At 39.6% G+C, this 20,283-nt stretch overlaps 1 protein-coding gene across 1 annotated transcript in view; it reads left to right on the forward strand.

Moving 5' to 3' along the window:
• SORCS1 (sortilin related VPS10 domain containing receptor 1) overlaps positions 1-20,283 on the forward strand; it is a 565,826-nt gene that overhangs the window by 304,128 nt on the left and 241,415 nt on the right. The window contains 1 exon segment of the mRNA XM_088020180.1: positions 6,143-6,242. Within this exon segment, the coding sequence (XP_087876306.1) occupies positions 6,143-6,242 (100 nt within the window).

Raw genomic sequence — 20,283 nt, forward strand, 5'->3', positions numbered from 1 at the left:
ATGGAGAAGACATCTGATATGCCACCACTGTCCTGAGGCCTGGGGATTTGGGGGCAGGGGAACCAAACTTATGTCCACTGCCCTTATGGCACTTGGAGTAGTCTAAGATGCCAGGCAGGGGTTTCTCGATTAAAAAGTGGAGGAGCATAGGACATGCTCCCCACCCTGGTCCCACTTCACCCCACACGGCTGATTGAACCTGCTGGGAACAAGGACTGTAGGAGTCCCTGCCGGCTGATGCAGGCTTCTTCATGTTGGCTTAGTAGAGATCCAGCTGGCCATACAAGAAGAGCAAGGTTCCATCGAGTCAGCCAGTCAGTGAAGAACAAATTGTGAGTGCCTGCCATGTCTGGGACACTCTTCTGAGAGTGAGGAAAACAGCGGCGGGCAAAACAGACATCTTTTCTACTCTACTCTCATGGAGCTTTCATTCCGGAGGGGGAAAGACAGAAAATTAAAAAAATAAAAAAGGTAGAAATCTATCAGATGGGGATAAATACTATGCACAGAGAAAACAGAAGAGGATAAGGAAGTTGGAGTGTGCTGGAGGGGTGGGAAAGTTGCTGTTTCATACAGGATTACCAATGTTCAGAAGGAAATGAGGAGGCCATCTGGAGAAAGAACTTTCTAGACACATGGAATAGCAAGGCTGGAGTGGGCTGGGGTGGGGGGCAGGCAGAAAAGGCAGAGGAATTAAGAGTTGGGCATCTATTATGTCACCAACTTAGTAGATAAAAAAGCACGTCTGAAGTTGACTTGTTGAGGACATCGGGGAATGGACTGGTTACCCAGCTGGTTGAGAGCCCATGTCTGGTTCTGTTTGACTTTAAGTACTTCTTCTTTCTGTGAAGCTGTGACGTCTTGATAATCTTCATGAGACGTCATCAGATAATTCACAAGTTGACCCAATTTTTCCATATTTCTAACCTTTCTAGGAGCTAAAGTGGATCAGATGAAAGACCTACTTTCTCCTCTTCTTAACCTATCGTAACAGTTTCTGCTTACGGTTTTCTTAAGATGGATTCTCTCTGGCAGGCCCCCGTGCCTTTACCTGGTATGAAGAAAAGCCAGCTTTTGGTCTACACCATGTAAAACTTCAAACAGCTTGAGTTCATATTCCTTTTATAAAGAAATGTTGAACTAGATTTTGTAGATGTATTTCCTTTTCCTCTTGTGGCTTTTGAGAGAGGCAGTGCAGCATGGGGTTAAGGATGAAGGCTCTCGAGTGGCAGCCTGAGTGAGGACTGCATCTTCCAAATTCTGTGGCCTCATTTATACTCCTGGTTCCTCCTTGTCTATAACCTGTGATTAGTATCAGTGTCCATCTCATGGGCTTCTGCATGTGAAGCATGCAGAATGAAGATCACGTTGTAAGCACCCCGATAAACATTCATTTTTATTATCTGTTAGGTTTCCTAAGCATAATAGTACATTCAGGAAATCCTGGCACACTTATTATAGAAGCAGAGTGTAGAATCAGTCACTCTCCAATTCCAGTTCTTATCCTTTCTTCTCTAATTCAAGCCCCATGCAAAGCTACTGGCACCCATATCCTTTAAAATATGATAGACTAGATTTGGTTACATTTAAAAATGGTAGTAACTTCATGAATATTTTCTCTTCTAAAAAAGCTAAATCTAAATTATTTTCTGTGATTCAAATTCTTCTTAAGGGTTCATGTTGTGGGTTTTAGTAAGTGATGGGTAAAGGATACCAAAAATAATCAAGAAAAAATTAGTGACAAGATAAATAAACACACACTGTCATTTAGAGATTGCTATTACATGCCAGTCATTGTGTTAAGTACTTTTTATGGATTAATGTAGTTTACAGATGATTCTGTGCTTATTTATTATCTCATTTGATGGTATATGATTATAGCAGAGGCAATGCAATCCTGTTTTCTTTCTGCCACTCCCTGTGGAAACTAGTCATGCTCTGTATTGATCCCTATTTGCGTGTGATGGGACAGTGCCCTCTGAAAGAGAGCACAAGGTCTTGGAAGGTGGGTGGTGCCATACATTGAACGTGGTTTCTCCATCCATCAGGGCAACTCGTTTCAGCTCTATGAATACAGTAAATACTTAAATAAAGACATACATTCAAATGTTCTAAAAGTCACTATTTAAGATATGTTTGCAGAAAGGTAGTATAAGGATTAAGGATCAAAAGCAAAAACCTGAGCACCTTGATTTAATCACTTGTATATTTACTGGAATGCACTTTTTTTTAAGCTTTCAGCTTTTTCTTACACAGCATAGATGTTGACAAAAACCCTGTTTTCCATCTGTATATGTCAACTTGTAAATAAAATCTGAAAAAAAGTGTTTGTTTTAGAATGTTTTAAGAAATGGTACAAGTTGAGAATTCAAGGCTGTTTATATTGCATCTTAAATACATTTCTGTGTGCTATATATCTTTTTAAGATTACTTTTTTTTTTTGGCTTGACAACAGTAGTCATTTTATGGTTAGCATAGGCAGGCATTTCTCTTTGCAAATTTGATTTGTTTTAACTATTTTTATTGTTCCCCTTTTCTTATAAAACAGATTCATAATATTTCTTGTGCCTTTTTTTGTTTTTGATATGCTTTTTCAAAGTATGTTGCTCAGAACAGTAATTTAATTAGATAGCCCTCAAGAATGAACCCTATAGTCAAATATGTTTGGAAAATGCTCCATGGAATATGCGTTTAGTAGGTTCACAGCATATATTAAAATAAAAAGATTTATGTATGTATTTGAGAAGAATAAAATTTATAAGTTCTCAAGTAAAAGAACATTAAATTTTCCTTATCAAACATTTCCTAACATTTTTCGATCTCAGATAACTCTCCTCTCCCCCATACCTAGGGATGATACTTAAAATATTTAACAGCCAGTACATTAGCTCAACTGTCTGTCTCTCATCCGCTCTTTCAGAGCCCAGATCCCTAGAGGGCTGCAGTTCCCACCGTTAACCATGCAAAGCATAACTGGAAGCATCTGTTAGCTGAGAAGGGGAGTTTGCAGATGGGCACTGGGAATTGCTTTCCAGGGTGCAGTGCCTTCTCCAAGGTCACTGTCTCCTCCACTGGGGCTCAGGCTGATTGGCATAGGCACTAACCAATCAGAACAGGTGCTCCTCTTAGTGCTAAGCAAATTTCTTGAGGACCTCTGCTGTGCCTTCAGTCTTTTGGTTGCTGGACTGTGAGGAAATCTAGGTCTCCAAGGGAGAGGCCATGTGGTAAGACTGGCAGAAGTGCTACTCGGAGAACTTAGCGCAGTAACTATTTACCAACTGGTCTGCAGATATTAAATATTTTCACTTCTGTACCCTTGAATCGATGTATCCTGGCCGACTGTTAGTATTGCCCATGATGCATGTAGCACTATCTAATTCTAATTTTGTGGGACAAATTTGAACAACTGCTAGTCTGTGCAGTTTTGGGCATGTGGAAATGCATAATTTTTTCTCTCTCTGTTAATTATTACAATGCCATAATGTTTAAACACTTAGCTCTGCTGGAATTGAGAATTAAATTTTGATTCAGTTGCTGAGCTTTGAAAAATCAAGGGGCAAGAGACAGCATTAAACAATGGTGGCAGACACCTTGAAGGATCTGGACTGGTGATATTATAATAAAGGGAAAGTATTCAATGACATATTGTAAGCTCTCTGAAAAGAAAGTTACTAATGTATGTCTGAGCTGGTCACTCTATTATCATCCTGTCACATTGAGATTTCAGCTAAACACACACACACACACACACACACACAAACGAGAATGATTCCATGTAGATTCCTCATGGAGTCACCCTCATTTGCCCTTGTAGAGTATACTTTTAAAATGTAAACACATCCATTAAATAGCTCAAGGATCAAGTTGATAGAAATGATAAGAAACTAATTATTGCCCCGCATAGACTGGTTCCTACTTCTCTAGCCTCCATTCCTATTATCCCACTAGGAAAATTAAACCATTCTCTCATCTCCAACATAGTCCTGCTGACGTCCACCTGTGGCCGGGCAGCATGTGCCAGTGGAGCCATATTTGCACACTCTCTCCTCCTCCCACTACCACCACCCTCCCCCAATAGATTTTTGCATCTATTTGTTGGTTCTTGAACTCTTGAGTATTGTTTAGAATAAAGATTAGAAAAAGTTATCTGATGAAAGGAGCTAGAGAAAGGCTAGTGAAATTTTGGAGACAAGTCTTAGGAAGGAGGGGAAGTTGACCTAGGAGTAGGGGAAAAATATGTCAAACACCAAGATTCAACTGAGTGAAGAAAGAAGTCTCAGGTATTTCTTAGAGATCTGGAGGAAATTTCGCATCAGCATGAGTTTGAGGGGGGAAAAAGACGAATATGGAAGGAGGATCTAAAGAAATTTGTTGTTTATGGATAAGATCTGTGAAAGTTTTGAATGCTCTTCAAATATTCTTGGGTATCAAACCACTGTTTGTTGGATTGGGATAGAGAGCAGGCTGGTCCAGAAGAAAGCCAGTTATATATTTGGGTAACACAAGGTGCCCTCTAGTTCATGATGCTCTGCTCTGATTACTTCCCTTTCCTAAAACCCTACCCATTTTCCATTTTGAAGTACAATAGTTCTTCAAGAAACTTTACATAATACCCCAATCTTCTCTGATTTGCAAGTCACCTAAATTCTATAAAGTGTTGACTATTATCTAATTATATATAATTGATTATTTAATTTATAATAGAATTAATTAATATAAACACACACACACACACACACAAACTTTAGGGGGAAAATGCCCTAGATCTCCAGCCAGATTAAATTCTTAATCCCTTAATGCAGGTTCATACATTATGCAGCTTTCGTGCTCCAGTCCCTGGTCCAGGGTAGCTTCTTAATGCATGGTGATGAGGTTGTTAACACAAACTTCTTCTAGTAGTCTCCATGGCCTGTAGGAATTTATGCTTTTATCACTATCAGGAATGAATTAAAATGGTTGCATTTTTTATTTCTGTTTAAACCAACTTTAATGTCTAAGCCTTGTTAATTCTTATCTATAGCATTGAACTAAACACATTATAGCCTTATATTTCTTTCTCTCACATAAAGCTGTGAGATTTTTGAGAGTGGGGGCAATGTGTTGTATCCTGGTACATAGCACAGGGTCTGGTACATTTTAGGAATTCTACAGATGTAAATGAATGAATGGATGAATTGGGATCTCCTATATGTAAAAAGAAGGCCAAGAGGAAATCGTATGTTTCCTTTAAATTGAAGCAAACAAAAACAATGGAAAAACTGTGGTATAGAGTAAGTAACACAGGGCTTAGGATCAGAACACCTGGATTCAAATGTTACCTGGCAATTTATCAGCTGTTTTCTTTGAATAGGTCACTTAGATTCTGTCAACTACTTTCTTTAAATACAGGTAATATTTCCTCCTGCACATGGTTGTAATGATGATCTAATGAGATTACAATTCTGAAATATGTAATAAAATTTGATAGACATGCTGATTAAAGCCTATTGATTCAGTCAGAATTAATAAGTTATTAACCAAGGGCTAGATAAAGATGAGAGAATCTTCAAAAAAGATAGGTCAGTGCCAAGAAGTAATGTCCTCCCAACTACAGGTTGCTTAACACCAGAAAAGGCCAATGAGTAAGGCTGTGAAATTTCCTTATTATTAAGATGTTTTCTTACTCTTAAATAATAGGAAAAGACTGAATGACCTTGAAGGGACTGACCCACCATATATTCTATGACTCATGAAAGGAAACGCAATTTGTAGATAAATCAGGAGAACCTGCTTTTCTACTGTGCCAAAGATAAAGCAAAAGTTTGAAAATGTCAAATCTACATAAAAACTCTTTATTGTTGTGGTCAGTTCAAGAGATACCCTTATCTCTTAATCTTTTAAACTTAACCACATTCTTTATGCAGTGTATGTACATTAAGGAGCACTAAAGAGATGGAGTTTTAATTTTTACCAATTCAATCTAAATGCAAACGTTAACCACTCACGTGATGCTTCTGTGTACATAACTAAGCATCATTATATACTAAATGAATTATCTAGAAACCTCCCGAGAGCCATGCTACTATGTAAAACATGCATTGTACTGACAAGCAGGCAAATGACATATACTTCTATCCTCATTAATGCTCCTTTTGAATTATAGGTCAACTGATTATGGAACCACTTATGAGAAGCTGAATGATAAAGTTGGTTTGAAAACAATTCTAAGTTATCTCTACGTGTGTCCCACCAACAAGCGTAAGGTAAGACATGTATATTCAGCATGCTGCTTATTCATGATATGACTTCTTTTTTTTACTTAAATTTATTTGTTATGTTAATCACTGTACATCACATCATTAGTTTTTGATGTAGTGTTCCATGATTCATTCTTTGTGCATAACACCCAGTGCTCCATGCAGAACGTGCCCTCTTTTATACCCATCACCAGGCTAACGCATCCCCCCACCCCCTCCCTTCTAGAACCCTCAGTTTGTTTCTCAGAGTCCATCATCTCTCATGGATCCTCTCCCTCTCCAGTTTCCCCTCCCTTCATTCTTCCCCTCCTGCTATCTTTTTTTTTTTTCTTAACATATATTGCATTATTTGTTTCAGAGGTACAGATTTGTGATTCAACAGTCTTGCACAATTCACAGTACTCACCATAGCACATACCTTCCCCGATGTCTATCACCCAGCCACCCCATCCCTTCCACCCCAGCCCCACTCCAGCAACCCTCAGTTTGTTTCCTGAGATTAAGAATTTCTCATATCAGTGAGGTCATATGATACATGTCTTTCTCTGATTGACTTATTTCACTCAGCATAACACCCTCCAGTTCCATCCACGTCATTACAAATGGCAAGATCTCATTCCTTTTGATGGCTGTATAATATTCCTTTGTATTTATATACCACTTCTTCTTTGTCCATTCATCTGTGGATGGACATCTTGGCTCTTTCCACAGTTTGGCTATTGTGGACATTGCTGCTGTAAACATCGGGGTGCACATAGCCCATCGGATCCCTACATTTGTATCTTTGTGGTAAATACCCGTAGTGCAATTGCTAGATCGTATGGTAGCTCTATTTTCAACTTTTTGAGGAACCTCCATACTGTTTTCCAGAGTGGCTGCACCAGCTTGCATTCCCACCAACACTGTAGGAGGGTTCCGCTTTCTCCGCATCCCCGCCAACATCTGTCGTTTCCTGACTTGTTAATTTTAGCCCTTCTGACGGGTGTGAGGAGGTATCTCATTGAGGTTTTGATTTGGATTTCCCTGATGCCGAGCAATGCTGAGCACTTTTTCATGTGTCTGTTGGCCATTTGGATGTCTTCTTTGGAAAAATGTCTGTTCATGTCTTCTGCCCATTTCTTGATTGGATCATTTGTTCTTTGGGTGTTGAGTTTGATAAGTTCTTTAGATTTTGGATACTAGCCCTTTATCTAATATGTCCTTTGCAAATATCTTCTCCCATTCTGTCAGTTATCTTTTGGTTTTGTTGACTGTTTCTTTTGCTGTGCAAAAGCATTTTATCTTGATGAAATCCGAATAGTTCATTTTTGCCCTGGCTTCCCTTGCCTTTGGCGAGGTTTCTAGGAAGAAGTTGCTGTGGCTCAGGTCAAAGAGGTTGCTGCCGGTGTTCTCCTTTAGGATTTTGATGGACTCCTGTCTCACATATAGGTCTTTCAACAATTTTAGTCTATTTTTGTGTGTGGTGTAGGGAAATGGTCCTGTTTCATTCTTCTGCATGTGGCTGTCCAATTGTCCCAACACCATTTGTTGAAGAAACTGTCTTTTTTCCATCGGACATTCTTTCCTGCTTTGTCAAAGATTAGTTGACATATAGTTGAGGGTCCATTTCTGGGCTCTCTATTCTGTTCCATTGATCTATCTGTCTGTTTTTGTGCCAGTACCATACTGTCTTGATGATGACAGCTTTATAATAGAGTTGGAAATCCGGAATTGTGATGCCACCAGCTTTGCTTTTCTTTTTCAAGATTCCTCTGTCTATTCGGGGTCTTTTCTGGTTCCATACAAGTTTTAGTATTATTTGTTCCATTTCTTTGAAAAAAGTGAATGGTATTTTGATGGGGATTGCATTGAATGTGTACATTGCTCTAGATAGCATTGACATCTTCACAATATTTGTTCTCCCAATCCATGAGCATGGAACGTTTTTCCATTTCTTTGTGTCTTCCTCAATTTGTTTCCTGAGTATTTTATAGTTTTCTGAGTACAGATCCTTTACCTCTTTGGTTAGATTTATTGCTAGGTATCTTACGGTTTTGGGTGCAATTGTAAATGGGATCGACTCCTTAATTTCTCTCTCTTCTGTTTTGTTGCAGGTGTATAGGGATGCCGCTGATTTCTGTGCATTGATTTTATATCCTGCCACTTTACTGAATTCCTGTATGAGTTCTAGCAGTTTTGGGGTGGAGTCTTTTGGGTATACCACATAAAGTATCATATCATCTGCAAAGAGTGAGAGTTTGACTTCCTTGCCGATTTGGATGCCTTTGATTTCTTTTTGTTGTCTGATTGCTGTGGCTAGGACTTCTAATACTATGTTGAATAGCAGTGGTGATAGTGGACATCCCTGCCGTGTTCCTGACCTTAGGGGGAAAGCTCTCACTTTTTCCCCATTGAGAATGATATTCGCTGTGGGTTTTTCATAGATGGCTTTTATGATATTGAGCTATGTACCCTCTATGCCTATACTCTGAAGAGTTTTGATCAAGAAAGGATGCTGTACTTTGTGAAATGCTTTTTCTGCATCTGTTGAGAGGATCATATGGTTCTTGTTCTTTCTTTTGTTAATGTATTGTATCACCCTGATTGATTTGTGGTTGTTGTACTTGCAGCCCAGGGATAAATCCCACTTGGTCATGGTGAGTAATCCTTTTAATGTACTGTTGGATCCTATTGGCTAGTATTTTGGTGAGAATTTTTGCATCCGTGTTCATCAAGGTTATTGGTCTGCAATTCTTTTTGATGGTGTCTTTGTCTGGTTTGGGGATCAAGGTAATGGTGGCCTCATAAAACGAGTTTGGAAGTTTTTCTTCCATTTCTATTTTTTGGAACAGTTTCAGGAGAATAGGTGTTAATTCTTTAAATCTTTGGTAGAATTCCCCTGGGAAGCCATCTGGCCCTGGGCTTTTGTGTGTTGGGAGATTTTTGATGACTGCTTCAATTTCCTTAGTGGTTATAGGTCTGTTCAGGTTTTCTATTTCTTCCTGGTTCAGGTTTGGTAGTTGATACATCGCTAGGAATGCATCCATTTCTCCCAGGTGATTTAATTTGGTGGCATACAGTTGCTCATAATATGTTCTTATAATTGTTTGTATTTCTTTGGTGTTGGTTGTGATCGCTTTCATTCATGATTTTGTTGATTGGGATCACTTCTCTTTTCTTTTTGTTATGTCTGGCCAGGGGTTCATTCTTTCAAAGAACCAGCTCCTAGTTTCGTTGATCTGTTCTACTGTTCTTTTGGTTTCTAGTTCATTGATTTCTGCTCTGATCTTCATTATTTCTCTTCTCCTGGGTTTAGCCTTTATTTGCTCTTTTTTCTCTAGCTCCTTTAGGTGTCGAGTTAGGTTGTGTATTTGAGACCTTTCTTGTTTCTTGAGAAAGGCTTGTATTGCTATATACTTTCCTTTCAGGACTGCCTTTGCTGCATCCCAAAGATTTTGAACAGTTGTGTTTTCATTTTCATTGGTTTCCATGAATTTTTTTAATTCTTCTTTAATTTCCTGGTTGACCCATTCATTCTTTAGTAGGATGGTCTTTAGCCTCCAGGTATTTGAGTTCTTTCCGACTTTCCTCTTGTGGTAGAGTTCTAGTTTCAAAGCATTGTGGTCTAAAAATATGCAGGGAATAATCCCAATCTTTTGGTACTGGTTGAGACCTGTTTTGTGACCTAGGATGTGATCTATTCTAGAGAATGTTCTATGGGCACTAGAGAAGAATTTGTATTCCTTTACTTTGGGGTGGAATGTTCTGAATATGTCTTTGAAGTCCATTTGCTCCAGTGTGTTATTTAAGTCTTTATTTCCTTGTTGATCTTTTGCTTAGATGATCTGTCCATTTCAGTTACGGGGGTGTTAAAGTCCCCCACTATTATTGTATTGTTGTCAGTGTGTTTCTTTGCTTTTGTTATTAATTGCCTTATATAATTGGCTACTGCCATTTTAGGGGCATAGATATTTACAATTGTTAGATCTTCTTGATGGATAGACCCTTTATGTAGGATATAGTGTCCCTCCTCATCTCTTATTACAGTCTTTGGTTTAAAATCTAATTTGTCTGATACAAGGATTGCCACCCCAGCTTTCTTTTGGTGTCCATTAGCATGGTAAATGGTTTTCCACCTCCTCACTTTCAATCTGGTGGTGTCTTTGGGTCTAAAATGAGTCTCTTGCAGACAACATATCGATGGGTCTTGTTTTTTAATCCAATCTGATGGCCTGTGTCTTTTGATGGGGGCATTTAGCCCATTTACATTCAGGGTTACTATTGAAAGATATGAATTTAGTGATATTGTATTGCCTGTAAGGTGACTGTTATTGTGTATTATCTGTGTTCCTTTCTGGTCTATGTTGCTTTTAGGCTCTATCTTTCCTTAGAGGACCCCTTTCAATATTTCTTGTAGGGCTGGTTTCATGTTTGCAAATTCCTTTAGTTTTTGTTTGTCCTGGAAGCTTTTTATCTCTCCTTCTATTTTCAGTGACAGCCTAGCTGGGTATAGTATTCTTGGCTGCATATTTTTCTCATTTAGTGCTCTGAATATATCATGCCAGTTGGCCTGCCAGGTCTCTGTAGATAGTTCTGTTGCCAATCTAATATTTCTACCATTTTAGGTTACATATCTCTTCTTCCAAGCCTCTTTCAGGATTTTCTCTTTGTCTCTGAGACTCGTAAGTTTTAGTATTAGATGTCGGGGTGTTGACCTATTTTTATTGATTTTGAGCGGGTTTCTCTGTGCCTCCTGGATTTTGATGCCTGTTTCCTTCCCCAAATTAGGAAAGTTCTCTGCTACAATTTGCTCCAATATACCTTCTGCCCCTCTATCTCTTCCTTCTTCTTCTGGGATCCCAAATATTCTAATGTTGTTTCGTCTGTTTTTTTTTTTTTTTTTAAAGATCTTATTTATTCATTTGAGACACAGAGATAGAGAGAGAGCATGAGCAGGGGGAGAGGGAGAAGCAGGCTCCCCGCTGAGCCAGGAGCCCGACATGGGGCTTGATCCCAGGACCCCGGGATCATGACCCAAGCCGAAGGCAGACACTTAACCATCTGAGCCACCCAGGCGCCCCTAATGTTGTTTCTTCTTTTGGTATCGCTTATCTCTCGAAATCTGCCCTCTTGATCCAGTAGTTGTTTGTCTCTCTTTTTCTCAGCTTTTTTATTTTCCACTTTTTATTGTTCTATATCACTGATTCTCTCTTCTGCCTTATTTATCCTAGCAGTTAGTGTCCCCATTTTTGATTGCACCTCATTAATAGTCTTTTTGATTTCGACTCGGTTAGATTTTAGTTCTTTTATTTCTCCAGAAAGGATTTCTCTAATAACTTCATGCTTTTTTCAAGCCCAGCTACTATCTTTAAAATCATGATTCTGAACTCTAGGTCCGACATCGTACTAATGTCCGTATTGAGTAGTTCCCTGGCAGTCAGTACTACCTCTTGTTCTTTTTGTTGAGGTGATTTTTTCCATCTTGTCATTTTGTTCAGAGGAGAATAGATGAATGAGAGAACAAAATGCTGACAGGGTAACAACGTCCCCAGAATATATACTCTAAAGAAATCAGAAAAGACCTGAAACCAGGGGAAAAGAAAGGGAAAGAAAGAGAAAAGAAAAAGAAAAACATAAAAACAAAAACAGAACAAAACCAAAAAAACAGAATATAATCAAATATGATCAACCTGGTGCATAGACCAGTGCCACACACTAGATTTTGGCTGTATTTTGGTCTCTTAGAAGAAAGTGCCTCCCAAAATTTAAAGAAAGAAAAACTTATATATGTACAAACATAAGGGTTGATACGATGAAGGGATGGAAGATGACTGTAAAGATGAAAATTATAAAAAATTTTATAAAAGGAATTGATAAGAAGTTTGAAAAAAGAAAGAAGAGGATTTGAAAAAAAAAAAGGGGGAGAGAATGTGATCAGGCAGGAGACTAGAACAAATCCATACACTAGAGATTTAGGGTATATTTTGATCTGTTAGAGGAAACTGTATCTGAAAATTCTAAAGCGAGAACAACTTATATATATATATGCCAAAAATAAGGGTAAGTACTATGGAGGGATAGAATATGACTCTAAAAATAAAAAATAAAAATGTTTTTTAAAAAAGGGATTGATAAGATGTTGGTTGAAAAAGGGAAAAAGAAAAATTAAAAAAAAAAGACAGTTAAAAAAATTAACTTTGAAAGACTAAAGAATCATGGTAAAAAAGCCATGAATTCTATGTGCAGTATTCCCCTAGGTGTGGAGTTCTGCCGTACTCATTGATCCATAAACTTGGTCTTGCCTGGGAGTTCTTGCTGATCGTCTGGTGGAGGGGCCTGTTGCCGTGGTTCCCAAATGTCTTTGCCGGAGGCGGAATTGCCCCACCCTTGCCAGGTCCGGGCTAAGTAATCTGCTCGGGGTTGCTCTCGGGCGCTTTTGTTCCCTCCAAGCTTTTGGTACAGCTTTTGAGGACGACAGTGAACATGGCAGCCTCCCAGTCTCTGCCCCGGAGGAGCCGAGAACTCGGGGCTCCGCTCCTCAGTGCGCTCCCAGAGGAAAGCCGCCAGTCACTCCTGTCTCCCCGGTCTCCGGCCGCACTCTGTGCTCACCCGGCCTGTGACCGAGCGTTTCTATCTCTGGCACCCGACCCCGTGTGGAGTCTCCAAACCCAGTAGATCCCTGCGGTGCGCTCCCGCGCCGCTCCTCCTGCAGGAGGAAGGGGAGTCTCGCCGGCTCTGCCGCTTGTTGGGTCCCTGCTGGAGGAGCAGTGGCCCGACTGGGCCGCGGATCACAGTTTATGGCAACCCCAAGCTGAGAGCCCGCGCCTCGGCTCCGTCTCTGCAGCCGGCTTCCCCACTCTGGTACCTGGGAGCTCTACTGCACTCAGGCACCCCCGGTCTTTCTGTGACCCTGAGTGTCCTGAGACCACACTGTCCCAGAGAGGGTTCCACCCCCTGCTTAGCCACTGGAGTGAGGTCCCTCAGTGGAGCCGACTTCTAAAAGTTCCGATTTTGTGCTCCGCGGCTCTATCACTTGCCAGAAGCGGCGGACGGAGGCCCCCTCCCCCGCCGTCTATCCTCCCGAATATTGCCTCGGATTCACTTCTCCGCACGTCCTACCTTCCAGTAAGTGGTCATTTTTCTGTTCAGAGAGTTGTTGCTATTCTTTTCTTCCCTCTTTTGTTGAGTTCGTAGGTGTTCAGAATGGTTTGATCCCTATCCAGCTGAATTCCTGAGACCAGACGCAATCCGGGTCTCGTACTCCTCTGCCATCTTGCTCCACCCCCCATGATGTAACTTCTGTCTTGATTGACCAACCTCTCTAGCTACATAAAAATCCATTACAGTCCAGCCAGGATTAGAGGTGTAAAGATGAGTTGATGGAGGTTAAGGTGGTAAAATGTCCGAAACCTCATAATGTTCAGGGCAACAGCTGTGAACGTAGGAGGGTGAGAGGTAGGTGTATCATTACCATTTCTGAAAGGCAGCTCCTAGGAATGGGTCTCCTTGAGTGGATGCTGTCTTGTAAGAGCTCGGAGTAGTCAGTCAGAAGAATCAGAATGAGCTTTGACAAGATGGAGGAAAAGGTGGGGTTTTCATCTGAAGTCTCCCTGTTTTCCCTTGACATGAGTGAATAGATTAACTAGAATTTGGACGAACGTGTCCTCCTGGTGCACGTTGGATATCTCATTTCTAAAGTTTATTCAGCCTGCACACAAATGTTGGGATGGAGACACTGCTGGAAGGAACCTTGGAGATCATCATATACTGCACCCTCATTTTATAGATGAGAAAATTAAGGTTCAGTAAAAGGTAATGCTTTGCCTCATTGCAGAGTTACGGGCACAATTGGAACTAGGATTCGGGTTTCTTGGTTGGCAGTCATACTATTTCCGCTGTATTATACTGCTCCTGGTAAGAGGGTTTATCTCTTCAGAGAGAAATGTTATTTTCTCAAGGAAGACAATATTTGCTTTTAAATGAGAAAGACTTACTTGTCTGAGGAGGAGAGTGACACTACATCCGTTCTTCAGTTTTTATAAACTTGTATTGTCAGGTTCTGAATTCTGACATGCAGTTTCTAAGTGTTGTGTGAATTGCATGAAATCACAGTATCCTTCAGGAAAAAGTGTTGTTCATTAGTATGTCCTAAGTCATGTTCTTTTATCACAGTAGCAGTGATACCCAGGTTCTCCATTCAGATTTGTCAGTAGTTACTGTTAATGATCTTGGGTAGGTATTTCATTTTGTTACCTGAACTCTGGGAGGTGGATGAGAACATCTCTGAATGGTCATTCCTTAACTCTGGCTGCACATCCAAAGCACTAGGTGATTCCCAAATGTGCAAGCTCTCATTTCACCCCCCTTGCTCTGGATTAGGGCTCAGGTAACTGTACCTTGAGCAGTCTCCCCATATGTTTCTTATATGCATCTAGGATTAAAAATTGCCTATGCAAAGTGTAACATTCCCTCTGGCCCTAACATTTCAAGCAGCTGTGCAGAGACTCCGATATCAGATGGCATGAGTGAAAACCCGGCTAAACCAGTTAACAAGTGTATAACTATGGTGATTTACTTAATCTCTCCAAGCAGTGTCATTGAATTTAAAATAGGGACCATTATAATTCCTACCTCATGGGAAAGTTGTAACTGTTATCTGAAATAAGGCATTTCAAGTGTTTAGCACAGAACAGCTAAGGCTCATCAATGTTTTTCTCTTTATTTTTTTCCTCATCTGCCTCCTTCTTCATATAATTATTAGAAGTAATAGTACTGATTATCCTCCCTAAATAGCAATGTTTAGTAGAACTTTCTGTAATGATAGAAATGTTCCTTTAAGCTGTCTGAAACCTTAGACATTAACCACTTGTGGCTATTGAGTATTTGAAATATAGCTGATGTGACTGAAGAACTGGATTTTAAATCTAATTTAACGATAATTAACTTAAATGTAAATAGCCACCTGTGGCTGATGGGCCCCAGTATTGGACAGAATAGCTCGATAATGTCAACCTCACAAATGTAGAAATACAAGCTGAACATTCCTGTCTTCCCCTTACTGACTAATTACTGGCCCATCATCAGCACTTACATTTAAACAATTTGACCTGCTGTATACAGTCCTAAATGGAAGAGCTGAACTTATACCCTTTAGTTTTGTAATGCAATTTAGTTATGTTTGTTAGCTTTGAATCAATTCTTAAATTCCATATTGATTTTTTCCTCTAGTTTCACATTTTCAGTAAATTTCATTTAACAAATCAACAATCTGTAGGTATCATAGGATACAAAGAGAAATAAGTAGCATTCCACCCTCAAAGGTCCTGTATTCTAGTCATAAATGCAATATGACTTTTTTGTCATTGAAAGGTCCTTTGACTCTGCTTCCACCCAACAGATGACTTTGGGTGAGACATTTACATTTTCCCATTTGTAAAGTGATAGAGACAAAAATGAAGGAATTTACAGCTGGAAGAGACCTTAAAATTGTTCTTAGAATTGTTCTAAGTTAGTGATAGCCTTTGTTCTATTGATGGTGTTAGAGAGGAATATGATTAAAAAAAAAAAGTAAGATGCCAAATAGTGAATAGTGAGCATGGGATTTTCTGTAGCAGCAGAATATGTGACTCCAAGATGGTTTGCAGGAGCAGAGCTTGAAACGTGAGACTCTCAAGTCCAAAAGCAGCTCCTAAGATGGGAAGGAAAGCTTAGAGGGAACACAGCAGGAGCCCCATCTTCTAACCCATTCATGCCAGTGTGCCAGCACCAGCAGGCCTGCATTCTCAGTCTGTAGTCATCTGCAAGACTTTGAAAAGTCACTGGCCATGGCATTTAGTGAAATTTTCACTAAACTTGGCAGACCCTATTTCCACAGAAAGAGAAGTCCTTGTCCATGACTATTAGAGAACAGCTTTCTCTGGGCCTTTTGCCTTCCAGAAACAGAGGCGGGCCTGAGCTGTTTAAATCGCAGTGTTTATGGGTGAATCTAAGTGGAGGAATCTTTTCCTGTACAGATAAACGAGGCCTTCAGGGTCACTTTCTGAGATGCTGATAGACTTAAGAAATATTGGAGGACGATGAAGGTCTTTACAATGGTGCAAAAATCAATAAAGTTGACATAGCAGTATATTTGTGTATAGTTTTTCTACTTATGACGTGAATTTATCACCATGAAATATGTACTTTCCTCCCCCAAAGGGACTTATTGAACCAAAGAGATAGTACCTATACAACATTTTAAAGTGTGAATATATTTGCCCCTAATCAATGAGAGTTTATGTAAAAGAAAAGAAAGAAAAACAAAAAAGAAGAAGAAAAAAGAAAGAAATATCAGGCTCTCTTAATTATGCAGGACAAAGGCACTCAAGTTCACTGCAATTCTCCTAGGACTTGTGCATCCTCTAGTGAAAAGGCAGGCTCCTTTCTAGGGTAGTATTAATTCTTTTCTGTCCCTAGGGTGCTATCTAGCAAGTTAACATCTTTTGTACCAGATATGTCTCTCTGCTTTTCACATCAGTGGGAGCAACTGGCATAAAACTGACATCAGGGAAACTGCCTTGCCTTCCCAGAAACCTGTTTTGCCTTCACATGCTTAGTGCTATTTTTAGCTGCTTGTGAGGACAAGCTCAGTTCTTCAATCAACGTGTCTCCAACAGTGGGCATCATGCCCTGGCTTTGCAGACAGCTTGTTAGGGGCATTACTGGGATCAGAGTCCAGAACAAAACAGGCCCTTATTTACAGTTTAAATTAATGATCATCCATTGGCTGTTTCTTCGCAAGCCTGCTGTAAATGACAGCAGCTTTCCTTGGATACGTCTGTTACAGTAAAAACTGTAATCTCATCGTAGGTCAGTCTAGGAAATCTTGACTAAGAGACATAAAAAGCTTACTCCCAGGTATTATCCTAGCTCATGCATACCCTCTTTCAGCAGAGCCCTGCAACCTGGCCTCTGACAGATGAGGTAGGCCCCCAAGAACAAGCATAAGTCAATCCTAGCCCCAGAGGAGAGACAGGCTAGCTATCTGTCACCATGTCTCCAAAGGAGAGCACTCCTCAACCCAGTCCATGATAAATCCCAAGGCTCGTTGGTGTGAGCGGTGCTTAATTGGCTACATACATATAATCTTTTATGAGAAAGGATGATTTAATGTGCACCTGGAATGAGCAGCTGGGATGTGGAGGATCATGATGGAAAGAACTAATACAAATGTAACAAAGGAAAACAAAATCAGTGCTGAAATCTTAGTCTCAATCTTAAATTCTCACTGAGTTTATTTGTATTCTGCCTAAAAAGAAAACTTCTTGATACTCTGGGTCTCTCTGTCCGCGATACCTTTCCTTTCACCCCCAACCAACCTTAGCTGCTCTCCCTTCACAAGGTGTGCTATAACATCTTCAAGGATTAAAGAGTACCAAAATCCCAAGTGGAATACACTGGGGGAGAAAAGAAGAAAAAAAATGTTTTGTTTTTTTAAACTTGGAGCATCCACTTCATTTCATTGTTACATCCTTGTACCCTCCATGCACTGTGTTCTCAGCAAAGAAGAAACCTAGAGAGTATTTGCTCTTTATATTTCCTGTGCCCCTCCATACCCCAGTTTCTTTTCCTTTCTGTGTTATCACCACTTAATTAAAACTATTCCTGCTGAGAGAGGCTTCCAAGACTTTCATCCTATAAATAGGACCCCAGCTTCTCAGACGCATTGATCATTTTTGCGGGTCCCTTGGTACATGCCAGCATTAAACACTGTTTGCATTTTCTCCAGATGTTTAGGTTTTAATTACCTTACTGTATATGGCACTTTCTAAATAAGCATTTGATTATTGACTCTTTGCCTCTTTATATCCAGGGCATGCTTAATTCCTCGTCATTTCCTCGGGAGAGGAAATATATATATATATATATATACATATATATGTATATATATATGTATATATATATTTTTTTTTCATGCAGGTGACTTTTGGGGACAGAAAAAAGGTATTGTTGATAACATCTGCCAACTTCTCTTAGGAAAAATATGGAATCATTGAATCAGAACCTCAAAGATATGGAGTCATTGAATCAGAACCTAAAAGATGTCAGAGGTATTCAGATTCTGCTTTTTCATTTAACAGATAAGGCACCTGAGTCCTTAGAGTTTAGTGACTTGCCTGAGGTTACAGGCAACTGGTGAAAGAAAAGCTGAGATCATTAGACCTTTAAGGTGAACCTCAAATGCCCTCTATTCCACAAAATGTAATCAATTCCATTAGTCAGATATTCTCACTCCTCCGATTTTCCAGGCATCTGCTTCTCGTTTCTAGCACTTCTCTCTCACTCCTGATGAGTCAGTTTTGACCCTGTCTAATGCCCCATTTAGAATGAGAGGCCCCAGAGGGGATAAAGCACCTTCTTCAGCTTCCTACGCTGTAACAGGCCGAGCCCAGTGTCTGGTAGGTGTCCAACACATGGCTGAGGATTTCACCTGAGCTTGGTTCAGTGTGGGGCTCCTAGGCTGGAAATTGAAAAGCAAAGTACAGTGTAACACAAGCTTTGACTCATTTATTTTCTCTAATTATGAAATTAATTCTTTCAAGTGAATAAATAAGGATAGTAAAAATCCCTGTAGATTTTAGTCCTTTCTAGGCCAAAATGTATAATTTTATCTTTTCTAGCCAAAAAGAGCATGATTAATATTTAAAATGCCAGGACTTTGCATAGCACTCACTACACATTATCTGGCAAGGCCAAGGGGAACTAGTGTATTGTATAATACATCAAAGGGGATACATGACATTTCCCTTGGCAGATACTCCGCAGTTGCTCATTCCACCCTAACTCATTCATCTGTCCCTTTGTACACAAGATCATGCATTTGCCTCTGATCTTTTAAAAATAACATCTATTTCATTCATAAAGAAGTGCATGAACTCCGAGACATAGTGGAAGTGCCATTTTCCAAACTTCCCTATACTTAACCTAGGCAATGACAGCTAAAGGGAGAGATCATCTCCTTTGATCCTTCCTGGGTATAGTCGAGTGTGGATACTGGTCCAGTCCATCAGGCTCTGTTCTGTTCTGTTCTTTTTTCGAGCATTCAAAAAGAAAATCAAAACCAAAAAAACATGCTGCACGTACATTTTTTTCCTCTGGGTAATTTTCCAACAGTCATCCAAACCATTGGGTTTCAAACAAGCTGCCAAATAATAAGTGCAAAGTGCTCTGTTTGAAACAGGCAAAGTGCCAGGAGCAAGGCCCACTAGCACACCCCCTCACTACCTCAAGGTGGCCCTGGGGAGCCCTCTGGGACTCCTGGGCTCCATGGAACACTGTTGGGGAAAAATACTGAGCTAGGCCATCCTCCCTCTGTATACTAAACTATACCTGGAACAACCATGTACCTTGTACAATTTTATATAAATCAAAGCACCTGCGATAACATTCATGAATAAATAAATGTGAATAAAACCACAAACTTCGATTTTAGCACATTATGTTAGTATAATAGGGACCTACTTGATTTTTATTGACTCTCATCTGTGTCTAATGTAAAAAAAAAAATAGCAGGTTTATAATATACCAAATTTCTCAGAACTGATCCAGTTAAGTAGTAAATTACAGCTTTATTTCATGTGGTGTTAAGTAGTGCTAAGTACTTTTTTGCTGGAAAGAAGCTTTTTGCGTAATTAACATTGCAAATTTGCCAGTCCTCATTTGTAAGATGTTGTGTCTATCACATGTCAGCATCTACTACATTAAATATTAATCGTGAATTGCTGATTAAAAAGTTGTATCTGTATGAAGATCAACTTTACAGGATGTTGCTCTTAAAATTCAGTTTATTAGTCACAATTATGTTTAAAAAATATGCACGTAGCTAGCTAGACAAATGGGTAGGTAGAAATGTGATAGATCCACAGATCAACTTTTTCTAAGTTTAGATAATGCTTTCTGGTTGACATCAGGTGATATTTATCAAAATGGGAACAAATTTAGAACTCTGACTTTTGGTTTTATTCTTTTGTAACAAATGAAGCTAATCAGGATAAATATAGTCTGAATTGGTCTCCAAATATTATGAAGT

This window comes from Eumetopias jubatus, unplaced genomic scaffold (assembly GCF_037043125.1).
Source record: "Eumetopias jubatus isolate StellerSeaLion01/CBP00866 unplaced genomic scaffold, mEumJub1_p1.0 scaffold_17, whole genome shotgun sequence".
NCBI classification, from domain to species: domain Eukaryota; kingdom Metazoa; phylum Chordata; class Mammalia; order Carnivora; family Otariidae; genus Eumetopias; species Eumetopias jubatus.